The sequence below is a fragment of the Octodon degus genome, unplaced genomic scaffold (genome assembly GCF_000260255.1).
Source record: "Octodon degus isolate 3935 unplaced genomic scaffold, OctDeg1.0 scaffold00166, whole genome shotgun sequence".
NCBI lineage: Eukaryota > Metazoa > Chordata > Mammalia > Rodentia > Octodontidae > Octodon > Octodon degus.
In genome coordinates, this window is record NW_004524742.1 from 4095567 (window position 1) to 4119155 (window position 23589).

The 23589-nt window shown below is 40.5% G+C and overlaps 2 protein-coding genes across 4 annotated transcripts in view; both read left to right on the plus strand.

The window, feature by feature from the left end:
• Window positions 1-11913, plus strand: part of Arhgap11a (Rho GTPase activating protein 11A) — a 22708-nt gene extending 10795 nt beyond the window's left edge. The window contains exons 7-12 of one of the 3 annotated variants that reach the window (XM_023703225.1): window positions 431-505; window positions 1636-1803; window positions 4621-4750; window positions 6579-6684; window positions 8306-8438; window positions 11858-11913. In XM_023703225.1, the coding sequence (XP_023558993.1) occupies window positions 431-505; window positions 1636-1803; window positions 4621-4750; window positions 6579-6684; window positions 8306-8438; window positions 11858-11892 (647 nt within the window). In that variant the 3' untranslated portion in view covers window positions 11893-11913. Of the gene's footprint in view, window positions 1-430; window positions 506-1635; window positions 1804-4620; window positions 4751-6578; window positions 6685-8305; window positions 8439-8783; window positions 11163-11857 lie in introns of those variants that run through there. The other 2 variants (XM_004643121.2, XM_023703224.1) reach the window with 2 other exon arrangements.
• A 1638-nt stretch (window positions 11914-13551) lies between these two features.
• Window positions 13552-23589, plus strand: part of Scg5 (secretogranin V) — a 58270-nt gene continuing 48232 nt past the window's right edge. The window contains exons 1-2 of the mRNA XM_004643122.2: window positions 13552-13602; window positions 14997-15229. Coding sequence (XP_004643179.1) covers window positions 15016-15229 — 214 coding nt within the window. The 5' untranslated portion in view covers window positions 13552-13602; window positions 14997-15015. The remainder of the gene's footprint in view (window positions 13603-14996; window positions 15230-23589) is intronic.

Sequence of the window (23589 nt, forward strand, 5' to 3'; positions counted from 1 at the left end):
TTTGGTGGAACTGGGGATTGAACTCAGGCCCTTGCGCTTACCAGGGAAATGCTTATTCTTCTGAGCCATCTCCCCAGCCCCCTTAAACAGCCTCCTCTTCCTTGCCTGTTTCCATTGCTCCTGTCTCAGCTCAGACCTGTGTTTCTGGAACCACCAAGAAATGCTGCCCCCTTTTGTACCATCTGTACGTGACACTTACCATTTTAATATACGGTTTTGGGCATATAGGATTACAAGTGGGAATGGAATAGAAATAGATCCTTTAGTGTTTTTCTGTGTTGAAATAGTTGTATTAAAATAACCTTAAATAATTTTAAAGTGTATAATCTGATACGAAGGTATTAGAAGACTACTAATAGCAATATGGATTACTGGTAAGAAAAAAATAGGTGTTTACTGATTGTATAATTTTATGTGCCCTGATTTTCAGATTTTGTGAATGGAGCACTGAATAAACTTAAATCTAACAGAACACCCTCTGTTACACCTCAACAGGATGGAGCTGGTAGGTATTTGTTAAATACTTATGGGAAAGTTTCTACAGTGGTCTACAAAGAATAAGTATAATAAAAATTAGTTATTTTAGTTAATAGTCAAATTTAGCTTATTAAATATAAATGTTATTTTCAGTGGAGATACTGTGTATGATTTTGTGACATTGTTGATTACGTTAGGTATAATGGACTCAAACTTGTGGGTAAAAATTTTAGTCTTTTCAATTTTCTTCAGGATTTTTTTGTTGCTTGTAATTTGGATTTTACTGACTATGGGAAGTTAGCTCAACTTCTTTTTAGTTTTAGAACCAGAAATTTATTATATCTTCTAGTATTTTATCCTAATTTGCTTATTCAAATATCTAGCCAATAATAGACATGATCTTTTGTTTCCAGAGTGTTGAAATAAACTGGTTAATACTAGTTTATGAAAAGTAAACATAATATTTAGATTTTTGTTTTGATTATTTTCATTTTGTTTTTGTTTTCCTATTTTTAAAAAATCTTTTATTTATCTGTTTGGAACAGAGTCTTGCTATACAGCTCGGAATCCTAGTGATCTTCCTGTCTTGGCCTCCCCAATGCTGGGATTGTAGGCGTGTGCCAGTATGCCTTGTTTTGGTGGCTGGCAAGGCACACCCAGGACATGTAGTACTGGGGATTGATCCCAGGTCCTTGTGCTTACCATGCAGGTGCTTAGGCCGCCGAGCTGTCTCCCCAACACTGTGTTTTTGTTTTCTTGAGGCAGGGTCTTGTTGCATCGCTTATACTGGCCTTGTACTTGCTAAGTAGCCCAAGCTGGCCTCAAGCTCTTGGTGAACCTCCTGCCTCAGCCTCCAGAGTGCTAAGATCAGGGGTTGATTGTAGTTTTTTTCCCTATGTTAATATCCTCTCATCTATATGCATCTTTTATTCTTTGGTTTTAAACTTTTGCTGCTTCTGCAGTCTTGCCAGTTTGCATCTTCTCTTTTCAAGTTTTTGTAATGTTTTAGTTACATAACACACCTGATATTGGAGCTACAGCACCTACATTCTTAACTCTTAACTAGTAGCTTTATACGAAGAAATTATGTCACAGCTTGTGTATCGTATCTATTCTGTGGGAGAAATAACAACTTGGTTTTGTTTTTTCTTGTTTCAGCCCAGCTGTCTGTATCCCCAATGATTCTTACACCAAATGCTAAGCGTAAATTGCCAGTAGATTCTTCTCTTGGTCTCTCAAGTAAGAAAAGGAAGTCCGTCAAACACAATTTTAACTTTGAGCTGTTGCCAAGTAATCTCTTCAGCAGCAGTTCTACTCCAATTTCAGGTAGCAAGCACAGCTTCTGTACCTGGGTTGTAGACATTAAGCACTTAACAGTTTACCTTGGGCAGGTGTCATTTCAACCAATTGACCGCTGCTCACAAGGTACACTTGTACGCCTGTTTTATATTGACTATTTTTTGGATGCTTTTTAATTTAGAACCTTGTATTTGCCTTTGATGTTTATTTCTAATGAAAACTTACAAGTTCTGGTTACTTTCTTTACTAATTTGTGTTTATTTGTGAAAAATAACCCATAATTTTATGCTATAGTCTATAAAAACTTATTGTAAGTACATTAGATTGAGTTTTTATCATTCTCCAGAACTGAATGGTATTCTCTTACAGTACAGAATGGACACCCTTGGAACACTGAGGCGCTGAGTAGGAAGTGCCAGAAGATCTGCAGAAGGAGAAGCTGAAAAGGAGAGAAATGTTAGCGTAGCAGAGAGGCACAGTCTGTGATACAAAGCGGAAAGACAAAAATGATGTCTCCTTATTGTCAGCTGTTCATAATACAGAAATGACAGGGGGCCGGGGAGATGGCTCATGGAATAAGCGCTTCCCTGACAAGCGCAAGGGCCTGAGTTCAGTCCCCGGTTCAGCCATAAATAAATAAAGAAAGAAAGAAAAAAAAAGAATGAAAGAAAGAAATGACAGAACTTGAAAGGAGAGAGAAAGCAGTTCCAGTAGTGGCTCATGATTATAGCATTCCTGTGGGTGGTATTAGCAGAGCTGACCAACATCTAACAAGCTATCCTGTAGTCAAAACACACGGGAAAAAATACTGCTATAAAAAGGCTATTCTAAAATATTTACGTACCTCTGGGCCAAATGATATGGCACTTGTTTGTTATTTATTCAAGGGGGTTCAAAAAGTCATTTACAATTTATATGAGGTCTAATAGACCAAATAGTTTAAAAATATGGGATAAGGAAACATCACTTGTGACCTCCATTGTCGGTGTCTTCACCAGTAGGTTTTGTGGGTGGAGATTTTATTGAAATTATAACCCACAGAAAAAAGGAAAGGCCAACATGACAGTATAAAGTGTTGTACAAAGAAACACAATAATGCAAAAAGAATGGAAAGAGACTACTGCTGTCCAGATTGTAGCACTGTGTTGTGTTGAGTGTTTTTAAGATGTACCATACACAGAGAAATTATTGAATAAATTTGATGAAATTGTTTTTATATTTCCTGTTTTCTTATAAAAATTTAAGAAAATGTGATTTTTGGTTACACTGTAAGTATTTGGACTAGTAAGTGGTTAACATTTAGTACCTATTCTTGACAAAGAGCTATTTCTGATTAATATGATCCTTAGAAGACAAAGTTTTATTTTATGTTTTATGACATGTCTGGATTTTTATAAGGTCTCGTGCCTTTTAAAACAGACACTGACTCATTAAAATTTAATGATAAGAACTGTGATGTTTATGTCTGTAGCTTAGTAGTAGACTTTGGAGACTTAAACTCCTTTAAATAAACTTAATGTTTTCTTAATATTCAAAAGCCATTCCAGTTTGGAAGACTTTTTCCAAATAGCAAATGGAAATTGTAGTTTTACCTGCCTCTACTTATTCACTCAGAACATCTTTCTCAGAAAACCAGTCTATTTGCTCCTTCTCTAAGCTGCCCCCAAATTTTAAACATTTTGGAGTGGTTTTAACCTTAGTGCATTTTATTTATAAAAAAAGTTAAAAAGTTCAGTAATCACATTTTTACTTCACTATTTTTCTTGTGTTGTACTTTCTCAGCTACAATTTAATGAATTCCATCTGTAAGATTGAAAATGAGTTGATTTCTAGGTTTGGGTTATAACAAATCCCATATATATGGGCAGCAGCTTTATCCATAATTCTTAGGTTAATTTTTATGTCTTGTAGATTCATGATTTATCGCCCATGGTTCTTACATGTGTGACAGATATAACCATGCAGCACGCTCTGCCTGCCTGTGTAACCCCTGGGGCACTGTCAGAGTGCCTGGGCGGAAGCCCTGGGACAAAGCTGCCTGTGTCGTAGTGAATGTGTTCTGTGTTGGCCTAAGATGTTTCTTTAGCCAAGTACACCCAGAAATCATTGTGATGGCTGTACTTTTTCCACTTCCATGACAAAAACAAAAGAAAAATTGTAACTGTTTAGGAGTGTAAAGTCTTTATCAGTAACAATGATAATAATAGAGTTACCCTTTGTTGGGTGTATACAAAGTAGGGGTCAAACATAAGTTAATTGAATTGAATTTTTGTTGTAATCAGTTTTCTTGTGGCAAGTGGCAGTGCCAATGCAGTTAGGCATTGTTAATGACAAGTTTTGGTTATGAGAAGAAAGTTTACGTAAGTTGCAGTCAGAGTCAGGCAGATAGCAATTGGAAAAGCAGCTGTATCCTGCGTAGTCAGGGTCCAACTTGTTTCTCAAGTTTATTTTTATGACAGTATAATTAATATTCTGTACTACATATTATATTGGAAATTATATAACAGTATTATGTTCATTATCTAAAGCCATTTTGCAAGTTGAACAACCTCAATTCTAGCTTTCTCCACTGAATGACAGGGTCATTCCTTTTTTATTAGTAAGAGTTTAAAGCAGAAAAAGTAGGAGAGTATTGTTTGATTTTACCTTTAATGGAAAAATAAAAAGCACAGTACTTATCTGAGTCAGCTATTTTGACATTGAAAGAGTCTAGCCAGAAATGACATGATTTTTGTTGTTGTTTGGGGGTGGAAATTAAAGCTGTTATTACTGTTTTATACTTGGAAAAAAATTAGGTGTGTATGATACATATGTTTTATGTTCTTTGTTTGTTGCTTTTTAAAGTTCATTGTGATACAAGTCCAGAAGGGTCATCTCAGAGTTCACTCTCTCCTGTCACCATCAGTGGAAACCATTTGATCAATGCAGGTGTGCTAAGGCGAAGTAAAAGAATTGCGGGCAAAAAAGTTTGCAGGTAATTTATCCAGAGCATTTTGTGGTCATTGAATTAGTATTTGACATGTAGATACATGTTATTGTATGATTCACATACGATTCTTGGTAAAATATTTTGTCATTCTACCAAGAAACAGAGAAGTTAATAATTTTTAACTTCTCGTTTGATGTTTGATTAATCAAATGCCCCTCATAAAACAACCAGAAAAAAATATTCCTAAGTTGAGTCCACCTTGCCTGCTTAAAATCCTGTGTTGATGAGTGTAATTTGCAATTTTCTGATAGTTTAAAAAGCTAGTCTATTACAAATTGTGCTGCTATATACATGGATGATGGTATGATATTTTTAATTTTTTTGGAAAATAACCAGAAGGGGAAAAGCTGGTTCAGATAGGGCCTGTAGTCCTAGTTTTCTGAGGCTCTCCAGACTGATCTCTGAAGTGGTTGCACCAGTCTACACTTGCACCCACAGTGGAGAAGGGTTCCTTTTCTCCACAGCCTCACCAGTGTTTGTTGTTAGTTGCAGTGAGATTGTTTCTGGAGTGAGGTGGAGGCTCAGTGTTGTTTTAATCTGTGTCTCTCTAATGACCAATGCGGCTGAGCATTTTTTTTTACCGTTTGTATTTCATCTGAGTATTATGTATTCATCTCAGATTCCTGTTCTTGGATTTTTTTTTTTTTTTTTTCCCCTCTAGTACCAGTGATCAAACTCTGGACCTTGTGCTTGCCAGGCAAGAGCTTATGCCACTGAGCTATCTGCCTTGCCCTATAAGTCTTTTGTTTGAAAGACAACTGGCTGTCATTTTTTCCAATTCAATGGGTTGTCTTTTCATTTTGTTGCCCAAATGCCCATCAATCGAGATAGGGATAAAAAAGATGTGGGATATCTCAGCCATAAAGAAGAGCTCGAGACTGTTTTAGGTAAATGGATACAACCTGAGACCATACTAGTAAGCAGAACAATATCCACATATATAAACATTACATTGTCTCTTTAGTGTAAAAAAATGAAAGAGTAAAAAGATCCAAACTGTACAATGGATACAGTGAATAGGAAAGATACTGTTCAAACAAAAACTGATGGGAGAAAGGGGAAAAAAAGCAAACAAAATATATACATATACATGCACACAGATAGTTATGCAGCTAGTTTTTCTTAGCTCCTTGGAAAGTTTGTGCTAATACTTTCTTGGACAGTATTTCATGCCTATATCTTGTGCTCTGAATAACTACAATGGATATAACAGTATGCAATATATTAATTACTCTCCTACTGTCTCCTACTATCCCATTAATTACTCTCCTACTAGCCCATCTTAAAACTGTCTTGGTGTTTTTTGTTGTTTTTTTTTTTTTTTGGCAGAACTGGGGATTGAACTCAGGCCCTTGTGTTTGCCAGAGAAGCGCTTATTCTACTGAGCTATCTCCCCGGCCCCCTGTCTTGCTGTTATTGTTACTTTTTCCTGTTTCAATTTTTTAAAAAGACACAAATATTAATTTAATATTTTCTCTTTAGGATCACTGAGTCTCAACTGCATAGTGAGACCTTGTATCAACTTCATAAATTAAAGAAAAAAAAAAGATTTTCTTCTTAAACCAAAGAATTAAAAGATTATTGATAAAAGTCTAACGTAATGATTCTGATTTTTAAGTAACTGAACTTTTATGATAAATCATTTTTCTGTGCAAGCAGTGTGTTCGTATATGGTGTCTTAAAGCTTTATCTTTAAAGTTATTACTCTGTTCGAATATTAGCAATATGATTTGCATAGAACTTTCTCAAGTTCCATTTTGTAAATTTTCTTACAAATCTTTTGAATACATCTTTTAAATTCTATTCTTTATAGGGTGGAATCAGGAAAAGCAGGCTGCTTCTCTCCTAAAATCGGCCGTAAAGAAAAGGTTCGAAGATCTCTTCGGTTGAAATTTAGTCTGGGAAAAAACAAAGACATAGTAAGTGTCTTTTGTCACTTTATTAATGAGCTTACATTAGCATGAAGCTGTGGACTTAATAGTAAAAGACCCATTTCTTCCTGCTGCTTCTCCAGCCGCTGTGCCATTCTTTTTATCAAGACATTTGTCCCAACAAAAGCTGAAACTCACCAATGAATTCAACATTGCTTGAACCAACAGTCAAAAATAACCCTCCATTCAGTTTGTCCTGTAAGCGCATTTGGTGCAGAGGATTGCTTGCTGCCTCGTTACTTTCTTCCTTTGCTTCTTTGCTGCTTACTTTTCAAACTCCCTTGCAGCAGAGGGGCCAAGGCTTAGTCCTTGGACTTGTCTTTCTCTGTTTGTACATAGTCAAGGGAATAGTTATCTTTAAACTCAGCATAGTTCCTTAAGGTATCCAAAGTTAAGTTCTCTAGCTTATTCTAACAATGCCTTAGGTTAAAATCCAGCACAATCTTGATGCTGCTTTCTTTCACGCACCACATCTAACCCACTGGAATATATTCCAAACTGATCATTTCTCTTTTTTTTTTTTTTTGCACAACTGGGATTGAACTCAGGCCCTTGCGCTTGCCAGGGAAGCGCTTATTCCACTTAGCCATCTCCCCAGCCCCTACTGATCAGTTCTCACCAGGACCATTTTCCATTTTTTGCTAAGCTCAGCCTCGCTGGATTCTGCAGCAAGCTCCAAGGAACAGGCCCACCTGCTTCTAGTCCTGGTGCAGTACTGCAGCGAAAGCAGCCCTAAGTTAGGTCTGTCACTCTTCTGTTCCGAGTCCTCCCATGTTTTGTTTCTTTCAAAATAGAAACCAAAGTTCACACTCTGGCCTGCAGGGTGCCAGCCCGCACCTCCGAGCTCTGCCCCCGGCACTGCTCTTCCTGGCTCACCATTCCCTGTTCACTGGTCTCCTTGGTGTCTAAGTGTGTGAGACTGTGCCAGCCTCGGAGACCTTGGCAGCGTCTTCTCTCTGCAGTGCTCTTCCCCTTAAACCTTTATGGCTCTTACTATTTTTTTTTTAATTCAGAAATCATCTTCTCATCACTGTAATTAAAATTATGTTCCCACCCTTCATCACTCCGTGTCTTCTGTACCCTGTTTATCTCTTTCATATCTCAGCATATATTGTGTTTATTCAGTGTAATTTAAGGTTTCTCTTGTTTTGATCAAAAACTTCTACGCTATAAATTCCAAGAAGATAAGATTTTGATCTTTTTTTCCTATTATGTGTTAATAGGCCTTTATAGAGATAGCACAAATTTTATTTTTTTTAAATAGTGAAGATGTAAGATGACTTTTATAGCATAAAATATCAGCTAGTATTTATAATTCTCATTAGGAGGTAAAAATTTTTATGTTACAAAATTTTTTCCCAATTATATATGTCTTCTTTACTCAGCTATAGATTTTGATACCTACAAAAAAATTATTCTGTTAACATTTTGAATTAATTAAGTTTATTTTTTATTTTATTATTATTTTTTTTTTTGGCGGAACCAGAGGTTGAACTCAGGCCCTTGCACTTGCCAGGGAGGTGCTTATGCCAGTGCTTATTCCACTGAGCCATCTTCCTGGCCTCAAGTTTATTGCTTAACCAGTTTTTTAAAATTCTTTTCTGTACAGAATGGATGTCCTGGTGTCAGTAGATGTGTTGGTCGAAGACTTGCAAATCAAGAAAGTTTAAAAAATAGGATTGAATCTGTAAAAGCAGGTCTGCTTTTTAGCCCAGATATTGATGAAAGATTATCAAAGAAAGGTACATTCATGTAATACTGTTTTTTTACCAAAAAATCATGCTTTAGTTACTTCTAGTTGTTTTTAAATGAGAAAATGTATAAAGCAGTTTGCTGTTCTAGATATTTAAAGTTTATGTTTGAGTGGTAGTAGAAATATTTAAATTGGCAATGTATTTTTCTGTCAGTTGGAGGATACTTGTACATGATAGTATAAAAATATTTGTTGTTTCTATAAGTAAGATTACTTTATCACTAACTTTAAATTATTGGAAATATTTATCACTTTATTTGCCATGTGTTTGGATTATATTTCAAAAATGAGGTCAGATATAAAGGATTAAAAGCACTGAACTGCTTCATTTTAGGTTCAGTAAAGATCAGTCAGTCTGAGGAAAACTTAGTAACTCCAGAGCGAGTAGATGGACACTACCGGATGTCTTGGACGGGACTTAGCAATTCAAGTTTTCAAGAAATGGAGGCCAGTGAAGCTTCTCCAAGAATGGGAAATCTTGAAGTGCAGAACTTTTCTTTGGAGCCTGAAGTTACAGTTGAAAAGTCACCTAGCGTGTCCTGTGAACTCACCCCTTCCACCTCACACAGCAAAACTAAAAGCAGGGTGGCAGAAAGCTCCCTTAGTGGGGATGAAAGTAACTTGACCTCACAGACTTTGGTGAAGATCCAAAAAGCTTTTTCAGAGTCTGGAAATAATCTTCATGCACTGATAAGTCACAGGCAGTCACCGGCAATTAATGTGGAAAAAGAAGAAATAAATGAATCATCTTATGGAGAGTATAAGTCAGAAGAAAAGCTATTTGAAACTAATAATTTGACTGTGAGAGAATCAGAGGAAAATTACAAAGACTGTTCCATTAAAGATGAATGTTGTTTTTCAGAAAGAGACCTCTCACCACATCAAACCCCAAGTTTAGGTAGAGAGTCAACTACAAAATGTTACTCAACTCAGATGAAGGTAGAACTTCACAAAGACACTGACTCAGATGTACAGAAGGGTAGTTTAGTACAGCAGGAACTCCCTATTGCTGAACAAACGAGGGAAGAACAGTCCCCAAAAGATAAGCTAAATACTCAGGCAGAGGAGCATGAGAATAGGTTTGAGGAGAACTTAGTGAAATGCACAGCTCCCGAAGAGGGTGAGACTAAATCCCCTTCCTGTCAGCAGAGTATGTATAAGGCGACAAACCTGTCAAAACCTAGGCCTGTGAGAATTGCTAAGCAGCAGTCGTTGGTGGAAACATGCAGTAAAACGGTTTCTGAAGGTGTGCACGTGACAGAGCATGGGAAGGTTTCAGATCACATACAGTGGTTTAATCAGCTCTCATTAAATGAATCAAATAGAGCAAAAGCGAAGTCACCTCTTAAATTTCATCGTACTCCTGTCCGCCAGTCTGTCAGAAGAATTAATTCTTTGTTGGAGTATAGCAGACAACCTGTAAGACAAAAGTTGACCTATCTTGGTGATGCTGCTTCTCCTTTGATTAAGTCGGTGAGCTGTGACAGTGCTCTTCCCTCTTGTACGGATAGTGCATTGAAAGAGTCTTCTCTTTCATGTGCCAGACTAGGTCCTAGAGAACAGAAGTCCTTAAAGATGAAGAGGCATCCAGATTCTGTGAATGCTTCTCTTGGGCCTGCTAAAGTTTGTACGCAGGAGCTGGTATCTGATGGTCACGTTAAGGGTCCCTTGGAGGACCTGACCAATCATGATATATTAACATCTGCTGTGAAGAGTGACGCGAGCTTCTCTTCTGGGATGAAAACCACGGTCCTTAGAAAACCATCAGAAAGGGAGAGGGCTTGGTACAAGGGTTCTCCAAAATATCCTATAGCGAAGGCTCAACTACTGCCAACAAGTAAACCTATAGATTTGTAATTGGCAAAGTTTAAACTTGTTGTGAATGTAAATAAATTAGCAATTGGTGATAAGACTTGTGGGATAATATACATGTTAGCTGGTAGCAGAGGATGATTTACTAAGCAGCAGGTTTCCTCTGAGACATCTTGATTTCTCTGCATATATCATTACTTTGCTTTTCTTAATTATGGCAGTATTTAAACAATTTTTTGTGATCTCTTAAAGCAAAGGTTACAGAAATCGTTGACTGAATTTGTAAAATTTTTTTAGAACTGTATGATTTTTATTTTGTATGTGTGAGAAGAAAAGTGAAGCTAGTTTTGTCTATTGTTCTTTCTCCAAGTCATGTAAAGTTCTTGTAAAACCTAGCGTGTAATGGGGAAGAGTAAGCCCGCAGATCTTGCCTTGAATTATGTTCATGCCCACTTGTGTTTACCAAAATCCCTAGAAACTAAATTGCTGTAGTAGTCTAATGCTTTATTCCAGTTGGAGGCAGAATGCTTGGGTTCGTAGCTCTGTGCCTGTACAGTGTGTTCACTTGAAATAAGCAGTCGCTAATGCAGAATAATCATGGAAACGTGCCCTTAGGATGTAGGCCTAATTGGTTATGTTTAAGCCATACTATGTTCTTAAAGGTAATTTGCACAAATACTTGTGTTTGTGTTTTGTCTGGTATAGAATGAAATTATTTAAGGAGGACTAGTTGAACTTGAAAAAATAAATCAAAGTAATTGTTTTTCTACGCAGATGCTTGATTTTAGAACTTGAATAGATTATGCACCTCTGTACATTTTACTTGGATAAAAACTTATGATGGTCTTATGTGTAAATGTTATTTATTTAGTGAAGACATTAAAGATAATTTTCTGGAAAATCACCTGCCTGTGACTAATGAAATTCAAGGGGCCGTGGAGATGGCTCAATGGAATAAGCGCTTCCCTGGTAAGCGCAAGGATATGAGTTCAATCCCTGGTTCTGCAAATAAATAAATAAATAAATAAATAAATAAATAAATAAAAGATATTCAAAATGCCACTTGTAACTTGAACCAAATGGTGAAGCAAATCTGTCTAAATTTATATTTTAAATTATTAGTTGTCACATTTTAGATGTTGGAGCAATACATGTACTTAAAATGCACAGCAAAACAATTATAATTCACTAGATGTTTTCTTTACTGGCTTTTTCTTGATAGTATGTCAATTTTATTTCAAAGCTTTTTGGGTTTTCTATATTCATTACCAGAGCATCAGTCCTTCCTCAAAACTGAGCACAGTGGTACTTTGGCTCATGAACTTAATTTGTTCTATGATTTTAAAAAAAAAAAAAAAAGACCATGTTTGTGTTTGTATAGGAACGATGGCCACAGTCATGTTTGTCGCTGGCTGCACTGTTTGCAAGCAAGCGGTTGTGAATTGCGGTACCACTGTATTTGACTTATGAATCAGTTATAATTTTCTTTACGAGACAGGTTTATTATGTAGACTAGATATACATTTCAGATGTTTATGGTAGAGTTTCCCCAGGTACTTTATCCTTTTTTTGTGTGTTTGTTTAATAGTGCTAGAGATTGTACCAAGGACTTAAAGCATCCCTACTCATAAATTTCTTTCAGTACTAGAGAATTGCAGGATCTTGGACTGTGTATATCCCCAGCACTGTCAAAAAATGTACATCTGCCTGGAGTGTGGTTCTCTTCAGGCCAAAATGGAACCTTCCTTGATAGTAGGATAGTAAGTGGGGGTGTTTAGGAAGGACTCAGAGGAGAGGGCAAGTGCTTAGTCCCCAGGTTCTCCTGGTCTTAGGGAACCATCTCCTGCTTTCCTTGGAATGATGGCTGGCAGGGGGACTTGGCAGTTTCCCCTGAGCTGAGGGGGTGGACGCCTGCTTCTGCAGGACCACATGGTGTTCATGTGGGCCTGACATTAAAAGCCAAACCTTCGCTAGTGTGTATTCTCTGAGGCGCTCAGCATTTGAGCTGCCTCAGTACAATCCACACTTGTCTGTAGATGTGCTGCTGTTCAAGGATGGAAAAAATGAAAAACTTGACCACAAGAAATTAATTTTCTTCTGTTCCTCAGTGACATCGATGAGGGTTTCTCAGGAGCTGCAAATTTCCCTAAGAATGTCCCTGAGATAAAAGCTAGAGCACTGGGCAGCCTGGATCCCCTGCACCTCAGCCTGTGTCTGCTCCCACGTTCCACTCCCCAGGCCAGTTCCCTCTCCCTCTCCCGGATTTCTTTGCTGAGTGCCACATACTCCCACCTCTTCCCACAAAATTCTGCCTGCTCCTCAGCCCAGCTCTCACGCTGCCTCCCAACACTGTTTCCAGGGTTACTGCTGTGGGCTTAACGAGGCCCAGACTAGCCTTTTCTGTCCTCAGAATGGAGAGAAAGCTGTGAATTTCAGCAGTTGTGTTCATGCATCTCGCCCACAAGCAGGCCCTGGCTTTTAAGAACCCATTCCATGGTCTGCAGCTTTGTGTAGGATGTTCACTTTAAAATCAGCGAACTCCCAGAGTTGGACCCCAGAGCAGGCCTGTCCAGTTAAGAAAACAGAATCTGTGTTTCTGATAGTCTGTAACAGGAGACACAAAGGTCAATAGTGTTACCTACAACAACGTACAGCTTTATGGGCAGGGCACTTTTTTGTTGCTTTAATAAAACTAACAAGAAGTTGACACTCAGGGCTAATAGTCTTCGAGGTTTACAGATTGTCACTTAATGGGGCCGGGGAGATGGCTCAGTGGAATAAGCGCTTCCCTGGCAAGCACAAGGGCCTAAGTTTTCCAAAAAAGAAAAAAAAAATTGTCGCTTGAACAAAAGTCTGGATCTTGTGTTAGGAACCTCAGCAAAAGGGCTCCTCGAAGCAGTATGTATAGTTCTGCCACCGCTAAAAATCCGTAGGACTTCATCGTTTATGTCTTCCCCTTTCAAGCTAAAAGATTTAAACGCAAAAGCCAACCTGTTCTGTTCTGGGAAGTGACATTAAAGGCGGTTGGACATATTGTTTAGAGAATTGCTTGAGACAGAAAGGAAATGGACGGTTTCACGGGTTGATGGAAGAGTGAGCGTATCCAGGTTTCACAGGCAAGAAGAGGTTTACACACTGCGTGGTTTGAATGTCCGGGGACTTGCGTCCAGAAAACGCAGGAGCATCTGGGAGGCTGCGCGCAGCGCTGCGGAGGAGGAGGAGGCCCCTTCCACCTGCTGGGGGCGGGGTGGGGCGGGGCCCTGCGAGGGCGGAGACTCGGGAGCTGTCCAGCTCCCAGAGCACCGGGCAGGCCCAGACCACAGTAGGCTCCTGCAGTCGCGGTGAGTACCCTGCACGTAAGGGTTGGCCCTCGGCGCCCCCTGAAGGAAGCCAGGCCTTCGGGAGTGGGGGAGGTGCCCTGCTGAAGCCCTTAAGGTTGGGGCTGAGGTCAGACAAAGGAGCGTGGGGGATTTAGGGGCCTGGCTGTAAAAGGGAGCAAAGGAATCTTGGAGAAGACTGGTTAGTTGGCCAAATCCGATCGGCGTCAGCTAGAAGAAAAGGAAACGTTCCTACTTTCCGGGCTGTAAGGGAGAGAGGAGGTGGGAAGGACGGGCTCTGTCTGCCTCTGGCCTTTTCATCACAATTGAGGGTTTTACTGTTGCAACAAAGAGCTGTTGCCAGTTCTTTGGGGAGCAAGGTTTTATTTCTGAGGAAAGCTAAGAAAAGGCTTTTCTTTGCAGAAGAGATGGAGTGGTGTGAATATTTTAGTCTCAGGAAAGAATCTATGGTTTTGCCTCATTCCGCTCTGATCTCCAGCCCTGAGTAGAATTTTGAAAAGAGGCTTTGCTTGGCTGCTGCCTGAAGCATCTCCGGTGTCCTGAGCAGGTGAACAGCGGCAAGGGTAGCTGCAGCCACGTGATCTCCTTGTTCTGCAGGCATAGCCATGTACATTGAACCCCAGTTGTTTGTTCCCTTCTCTGTGTCTGCTCTCTGACCTCTATGGTCTCCCCAAACCCTGCTCACCAGAACTGCAAGACAATGTCACCAGCACCATACTAGCTATCCGGGGGCCTCACTGTGCTGGCAAACTCCTAAGCTTTTTTAGGACTGTTTGCACTTACCCTCACAACAACCCTGTGAGCCAGATGTTTATATTACCCACTTTTTGCCAGAGAGACAGCTGAGGTGCTCGCCTGTTCCTGTCAGATGGAAGGACAGGGCCTGAGCTGTGTGGCTTTTCATTCCCCTCAGGATTTCAGTGGTGTTGGCTGTGAAATTGGAACATTCTAAGCCACCATGTGCACCTAAACTTTCTGTGCTTCTTTAGTATTTGTGTCTTCCTAACCACTTCTCATTAGTTTTTTCTTGCCTGAGACTGAGCAAACTCCAAATTTGGCCCTCTCTCAAAATTGGAGGAAGCTTTTGTTTTGGTAAGTAATGGAGAGAGTGGTGAAGTTAGAGGCAGAAAATAAAGGCTATGAGGAGAACTGCCATTTCAGGATCCCAGATTTCTCAAGAGGTTGGGTATAGAAAGAATCTCATCTCAGACCATTTGTTTCTTATTGTGCCTTCCCACAGTGAGGTCCTGCCTTCATAGACACTTGAGACAAAAGCAAACCTACAGGGATTTTGCATTGCTGTGCCTGCTGGGTGGCCCTTGAACAACAGCCTAGGGTGGTTACATGGTTGCATCATCACAGTTGTGTATAGATATAAATTTGGTCTTTCTTGCTAGGTTAAAACTGGTCTCCAGAATGGTCTCTACCATGCTGTCTGGCCTACTACTTTTCCTGGCATTTGGATGGACTCCAACTTTGGCTTATAACTCACGGACTCCTGACCGTGTCTCTGAAGCAGATATCCAGAGGCTGCTCCATGGTGTTATGGAGCAGTTGGGCATCGCCAGGCCCCGGGTAGAATATCCAGCTCACCAGGCCATGAATCTTGTGGGCCCACAGAGTATTGAAGGTATTTACTGTGTTCTGACAGCATGAAGTTTCTATTTGCATTTTAAATACTTATGATTAGTACTCGAGCCTTTCTCTCCCCCCCCTTTTTTTTAATTGTACACAGTGCGCACGAGCACTCATCATCCACCCATGTGAGAGCGTAAGTGCTGTGTGAGCGGTGGCCTTCTACACCTCATTTTCAGCCGTGGCTTTAGCTCCAGTGTGCAGTCTGTTACATAGCGGCTGTTATGGGTTCTGTCTAGGTTTCCCCAGGGACTTTACATGCTCATTGGTGAGCCTTTTGGAAGATGACTGAATCATGGGACACATAGCTAGATGCCATGTTAGCAGCTAGGCAAAAGAGGCTCGTCACTGGGGGATCATGACCTGATAAGACAAATTTTCTTCCCAGGCTGGTCCCTTTCCTGGTTCCAGGCTGCTAAGATGTGAGCAGCCTTTCATCCCCTGCTTCCTTCTACCATCCTGCCTTGGAACCAGCCAACTGTGGACTAAAGACATGAGTGAAAATAAACCTTTTGTTCTTTGCATTGTAGGTGACATGTCATGTGTCCTGTGGATACATCACATGAATCACATGATGGGAAAGTACTAAGATACAGATCGAGTGAGTGAAGAAGCATCTTAGTGTTACCCTAAAGAAAGGTTAGACGCCAACTTCATATTTACCTCTACTGCTGACTAGAAAATCTTTGTCCCAACATACCTGCCTCTCTGAGCTAATGCCAGCCAATATGTACAAAATGTCCTCAAACTGATACCTATAGAATTTGAGTTGATTCCTAGGATGACTCCAGGATGAGCCTTGAACTCACTGTAGAGCCTAGGCTGGCCTTGAACTTCCAGCAGTCCTCCTGCCTCAGCTTCCCAGGTGCTGGGATTACGGGCATGTGCCACTACACCAGTTAAAAATACATTTTTAATAGGGCCGGGGAGATAGCACGGTGGTCTAAGTACCTTCCTGGCAAGCTCAAGGACCTGGGTTCAATCCCTGGTACTGTGTGCCATGCTGGCCCCGCACCAAGTCAGCCACTGAAACCTGGCGTGGTACATGTCTATAATCCCAGCACTGAGAAGGTGGAGACGGTAGGATCACTATGAGTCTGAGCTATATAGCAAGACCCTGTACCAAAGAAAGATTTAAAAAAAATTTGTTGAATAAAAAATTGGAAATAATTACAGCTTTAAAAATAGCAAACTAATTTCCCTTCTGAATTTGTATAGTCCTAAGTGTCTGGCAATGTGATTATAAAACTTTGATGAGAAAACTACACTTCATTTGTTTGTTATTCAATGATAAAAACATAAAAGAATCTTACCCATTGGAGTATGTTCTAAAGAAAAATGTAAATTTTGAGTTTTCTCAAGACACAGAAAATACTATTCCCTGCGAACTGACGAGGCATAATTTTCCCTGAGTGTGTACTTCCCGAAAGCGCTGTGTACTCTTGAGTTCTGGGAGCGCCATGGCTGTTGTTGTTACGTGACTCCTTTCTGTTGTTACTCGGTTGCAAGTCACTGTGAAAAACTAATTCTGTGAGATTATTGTGTCTTAGGTTGACATTTGATTTGGGGGGTGGATTAACACTAATTATTTAAATTAGTAAGTATGTACATCTTGTGTAAGGCCTGATTCAGAACGAATCAAACAGGACTCCCGCCATTCTTTTTGGGGAGAATCCAGACTCTTCTCAGCTTCTGCCACCTGTCACTGTAAACACACTCATTAATTTCAGGTCAGTTTCTCTGAGAGAGTAAACATCTGCCCTTTCACTGCAGGAAGCGTGTGGTGAGTCACCTGATGTCGTCATGGAGCAGGTTCTCTGAGTTGCGGTTAATACTGAGCCTTGGTCAGCAGTGCAGGAGATGAAAGAGGCCCTCCCTGGGCACCAGAGGCCTGTTTTCTCCAGGTTTCCTTTTGTTTTCACTCAGTTGCCCCCTATTTGGCTCACACACTGCAGGAGACTGAGACCACCTGCCCTAGAATATACACAGTCTGGATGTGGTAGGGGACAGACATACAACAAGTTACTGCGTGCTCCCCAGCAAATGCTTTGTGTCTGTACACATCACTGCTGTGGAAGCAGGACCACAGCTCAGGCAAGGATGGGGTGCCTGAGGAAGTGCTTCCCTAGAAGAGCAACATTTGGTTTGGGTTTGATGTGTATAGAGGAAGTCCTCGAGGAACTGCACTGCAGGGACATGAGAGTATGAGACAGCATGGATTGCGACAATCTAGAATTGAAAGCTCTTTCCATGGCTCTTTCCTCACCTGACAGTGATATGCTGTCACAATAAACTTAAAGCTTCCCGATCCTGTCTGCCTGAGGGGCGAATATGGACTTGAGTTTCAGTTCTCTGCTACTGATAACTAATTGCCACACATCTAGCAGCTTAATACAATATCCATTTATTATCTCATAATTTCCACCTTCTGGAAATCAAGTGTGGGTCAGAGACCATCTCAGCTGGAGCTTGGGGGTCTTCTGTTAAACTTTTAAGGTAGTTAGAAGAATTCATTTCCCTCCATTGTATAGGGCTGAGGTCTCTTTTCTTGCTGACTGTGAGTCAGTGATGCTCCTCAAAGTGCTCTTGGCTTGTAAGCCACAACACAGAAAGCCAGGGAAAAAGTGGGAGGTTGGGTGTGTGGGGATGGGCTGCATAAAGCCTGCTAGGACTTTGTCTTTATCTGTGAGCATGGATCTGAAGCTGTCACTGGCTTTGGCCAAAGTGTTCTGGCCAGATACCCTTAAGAAGAGTTACTCTGGGGCTGGGAAGAAAGCACCATGGTCTAAGCACCTGCCCGGCAAGCACAAGGACCTGGGTTCAATTCCTGATATGCCGTGCAGGCCCCAGAACTTGTGGTGGCGCACACCTGTAATTCTAGCCCTGGAGAGGCTGAGACAGGAGGATCACAAGTCTGAACTGTGTAGTAAGACCCTGTATTAAATAAATAAATAGTTTTTAAAAAAAATTTAAAAAGAAGAATTACTCAGTGCTGTGTTGAGAATATGCTGATGAAAGGAGAGGAGAAGAATTAGGGACATTGGCTAGGAGGCTAATGTAATGATTTCAGGCAGAGCTGTACTAGTTCTGTGGCTATAGGTGAGATGAGACGGTTAGATTATGGACATGGTTTGAAGTTAGTGCTCATAGGATTTGATGGTGGTTTGGAAGTAGGAGCTGAAACAGAAGAGTTTTGCTGCCAAGGCCTGAGGACCTGGAAGAGGAGCAGTTTTCCATGATAGCCTTTTGAGGAAATTGAAAAGTTTATTTTTTCCTGTATTACTTAGCGGATGCCTTTTACACTGACCATTTTAAAGCCTACCACCTCTGTCCTTCACCTGCACTGTCTCCCTCTGTCTTACTCTTAGCAGCATTCAGCATAGTTGACCATTCCCTCCTTTCTAGAATTCTTTTCTTGCTTGGTTTTGGTGCCAAGATGTCAAGCAAAGATGACCCATAGCTGGCTTTACACTTTCTTTCTCTTCTGATGGGTTCCACATCTGTGGACTAAAACTATGGACTGAAAATATGCAGGAAAACAGTTGAATCTGGGAAAGTAGAGGCTTCCTCTCTTGGTCCTTATTGCCCAAATGATAAAGTATCACAGCTATTCACATAAAATTACAATGCATTTGGTATTTAGGGCAGAGGACAATTTAGAGTGTATGGATGGGCATGGGAAGGTTACACAGAAATACTGTAATGTTTCATATAAAGAGCTAGAGCGTCTTCAGACTTTGGTATGCGTGGGGATCTGGGAACCAGTCCCCATGCATACCAGGGGATGCCTGCAACCATTTTTGCTTTATTTGTGTATTTCTCTCACTCTTCTATCACAGGCTGTAAGTGGTCCATTGTTCAGGGTCAGTGCTGGACCCGCTCTGTTGTTGTTGGTTCTCTAGATGATCTCATTCATTCTCTTGACTAAATCTGACTCATTACTGATGACTCTTATGTGTTCATAGGCTTCAATATTTCATTACATAACTGTCTCTCTATCCATCACCTCTCCCAAGTTTTTTTCTTTTTCTTTCTTTCTTTCTTTCTTTCTTTCTTTCTTTCTTTCTTTCTTTCTTTCTTTCTTCTTTCTTTCTTTTTTTTTTTTGTACTTGGGATCGAACTCAGGACCCTGCACTTGCCAGGCAGGCACTTATGCCACTGAGATATCTCCCTGGCCCCTCTCCCAACCTTTTTATATCTGTCTTTTGTATATACATAAATAGTGCCCCTACTTAGCACAAATGCAAGCTAAATACCTCCTAGGTACTGTTTATTTTTTCCATCACATGTCATGCCCAAATTATAAACAATCTACTTTGTTTCCATTTCTAAAATACATCTGAAACTTGCTTGTCCTGTTCTTTATCACTCTTCTCTGAACACGTTGGTCCAAAGATACTACTGGGTTTGGTGTGGCTTTCTGAAACTGCCTTCCAGCTGGTCTTCCTGCTTCTACTCTCGGTCCCCTTCTGACTTTTTGCTAAGCAAAAGAACAGGGAAACTTTAAATGTTTGAACAGATCAGTCACCCCTGTGGATTTCTGTTGGCCCCCTACCCTTCAGGCCAACTTATAAGGATCCGCATCTCCTGCATGACCCAGCCTCCTTATTGTGCCCCACCTAACAGGGCCTCACCTCAGCCCAGTCAGACCCATGTCATATTCCTTGGTTACACCTGTGTCTTTTTCTTAAGATTTTCAAGGGGCCAGAGAGATGGCTCAGTGGAATAAACGCTTCCCTGGCAAGCGCCAGGGCCTGAGTTCAACCCCCAGTTCCACAAAAAAAGGCTTTCTTGCCTGCATTTTCTTTCTTTTTTTTAAATGTATGTGGTACAAGGACTCACTACACAGGTCAGACTCAGTAATCCTCCTGTTTTCAGCCTCCCCAGTGCTGGGATTATAGGTGTATGCCACCATGCCCTGACAGTGAGCCCCGGGAGCAGGGCCAGCATGACGTGTGGTGCCAGGGATCAAACCCTGGTTCCTGCACTTGCCTAAGTAGGTACTTAGTCCACTGAGCTATGTTGCCGGCCCTGCTTGCCTGCATTTTCTGTCACTCTCTGCTTAAAATTAATACTTTTTTACTTGCTTATTGGCTGTCTCTCCATTGCAGTATAAGTGTCCTTTTTCCCACTTTCTGCCTCTTTTACTAGAGATTAAATGCAGGACTGAGCTACATAGTAGGCATTCAGTACATATTTGAGGAATGAATATGTAACATTAAAGAAAAAATGTGTCTATTCCTGGCCCAAGCAAAGCAAAAGCCTGTGCTTTGATGGTGAGGACAACTGACTCTGAGCTGTGGTTACTAGCTGAGCATGATCTTGGCAACCTCTCTAAGATTTATTTTCCTCATTTATGAAGAGAGGCTTTCAGATCCCTTTCTCATGTGCAGTTAGTGGGACCTGTGTGTGACTGAGGCTCAGGCCTGCTTCCTCTATATGGACTAGCAGCAGCACATTTAAAATCTCTAAAGACTTTTCCCAGGCCTACCTTGAACTGCTGTGGTTAGCAGTACAGTTTAGCTGTGCTTCAGTGCATCTGAGGTGCTCATCTTCAGCAGTTCTGTGCATTGATCCTGAGGACATAGCTCAATAGCTGCTGTTACTTTATCCCCCAGAAAAAAAGAAACACTATCAGAGAGCCATTTGCTATGGCTGTGGATTCTCTGCACTGCCAGTTGATAATGATGTTGGAGGAGAATGAGTCATACCAGAAACGCTGCTGGAGTTTTCAGAACATTGGCAGCCTCAGGTCTCAGTGGTCTCCTAAGTGCTGCCTGTTTATTTCCCCCACATTCTAGGCCATCAGCTACATAGTGCCATGAAACACCAGGTAGCAAACCATTAAGATAAAAATTTACAAATATTGTCACTGAATGGTTCCGAAGAAGTTTAGCTGATACCACAAAGGCTTTCTTGCCTGCATTTTCTTTCTTTCTTTTTTTCTTTTAAATGTGTGTGGTACAGGGACTCATTACACAGGTCAGACTCAGTAATCCTCCTGTTTTCAGCCTCCCCAGTGCTGGGATTACAGGTGTATGCCACCATGCTCTGACAGTGAGCCCCGGGAGCAGGGCCAGTGTGACATGTGGTGCTTTTCTAACACCAAAGAAAGCTTTTCTGACACTGACTTCCGAACCCTCAATTTTTAAACTTTTAAAATCAAGAGGTCATAGATTATTTTCTTACTAAATGTCAAGTGGAGGGAGTCCCATGTAAGATGGCTGATTAGAGAAGCCCCAGAAGTCCCTGGTTAAGTCCCACTTTTTGGTTAAGGGGGCCTCGGAGTCAAGGAGGCCACAGAGTTGCAATGGCTGCTTCCCACTGGAAGGTCTGAGGTAAGGGAACAAATTCCTGGAAACACAATACTGAAGCTTCACTGGATTCTGGCTAGTCTTCCTTCAGTTGGAGGAAGAGTAGGGTTGGCTCTTGACTCGGATATCTCAACTAAAATCTGTTTTGTGGTAAATTCCATTGGGCAGAAGTGATGAGATTAGTGTATAAGCTATCTTTGGATAGAATGCGGCCTTCAGTTCAACCTATGTCCTTTGGGCTTACCTTGGGCCCACCCTAAATTTAAACCCTTCAAAAAGTCCCTAGATGATTTTCCATTTTGTGTGTTGAATAATTACATTGGTAGAATAAGAAATAGTGTTTTTCTTGGAGGGGAGTAAGATAGGGGAGGTGAAAATAATGACTAGTTTCATTTGTGTTTAAGAATTCCTATGTACAGATGTCCAGACTGCAGTTAGATGTGTATAACACAGGAGAGACATCTGGGAGAAAGGAGAGATTTTTCAAATCATCCCTGGGTTAGTGGTGGCTGGTGCAATGGGAATGGATGTGGGAAAAAAAAAAAAATGGATGTGGTCACCTTATCCAGTAAGAAAAGCACAGGATCTAAGAGAAAAGCCAGGAGAACTCAATACCTAATGGCCAACTAGACAAAGAATTTGCAAAGGAAATGGGAAAATTGAGAAGAAAGGAGAACTAGAAAGACAGCACGAGGAAGACAGAGTGTTCTGAGAAGGGGCATTGGTCACCATTGTCAAAATGGGAGAGAATGGTCATGTGCAATGAGGTCACAGGCATAAAGTATTCACCAAGATGGCAACACAGAAGTTATTGGGAGGGTCAAATGGAGCAAATTCTGTGGAGTAGTGGGGCCAAAACACACTGCAGTGGATTGAGGGGTATTGTGGAAAAAAGAAAGACATAGCTGAAAAGTATGTTCCCAGAATGGTGAGGTCAGGGCTGAGAATGAATGGTAGCTAGGGAAGGATTAGAATAGATGATGTTCATCTGAAAAAGGCTTTTATTAGGGTCATTATTTAGGATATGGGAGATTTGAATTTGTTTAACACTGCCAAGAGCCAATGCAGAGCAAAAGCTAAAGATACAGGGAGGAAAGCAGCCCCCTGAGGAGGAGAAGGTGAGAAGGCCTGGAGCCCAGGTGGAGGTCTGGGGACAAAAGACAGCAGAGGCATGGCAGGAAATGTTGGCAATACTGGCTCCAGGCATCCCAGATAACCAGTGCTATTTCTAGCTGCCTATTCAATTAAAGTAAGAATATAAAAATGAAATATAGTAATTCTCCAAGACCTTTCGACTTTATTTTGGGAAGGGGCAAGTTATACACCTCATATACTTCTCCCATATACTTCTTCATAGTTTGAATTTCAGATGAGACTGGTTTTAACTTTTTATTGATATCATCTAAGTAGTAGTTACTTACTAATTATAAGCTTTTTATGCTTACATTTATAATTACTCAGCATTGTGTAACACAAACTCAAAGTTAAAGGACCCAACAGAGTCATCTTTGTTTATTTTGTTTTGTTTAAGAGAAATAAGTGTTTTCGCAGGTATGAACCCTGAACAAAAATGGAAAATAATCTTAATGGGCCATTGATGAATTTTGTGTGATCATTTTATGCATCTTTTGAACAGTGCAATATAAAAATTTAATAAGTAACTCCTGAGGGCACAAGAAATGAAGAAATCTGAGTTCTCTCAACAAAAGTTTATTGAGAATCATAAAATTCAAGGAAATAAGCTTAAGAATAGTTAGCAATGGCTGTTGCATTTTAGTTAATAAGCAGAAATTGTTGTTATTCTTAATAAGGATTGTCCTTGAATTATGTAAATTTTTAATCATATGAGATCTTAAGTTCATCCTTTAAATAAAACATGACTATCTTAAAATGTCAGAGACTCAAAAAACCCTGCTCAACTACTGAAATTCAGATCACTACATAATAACTGCTAACTGCTGTTCCAGTTTTCTGGCTCAAGAGATCATTATGAGATACTCACTTCCATAGTCATTGGATCCTAAGCCAGTTTTCATGGAAC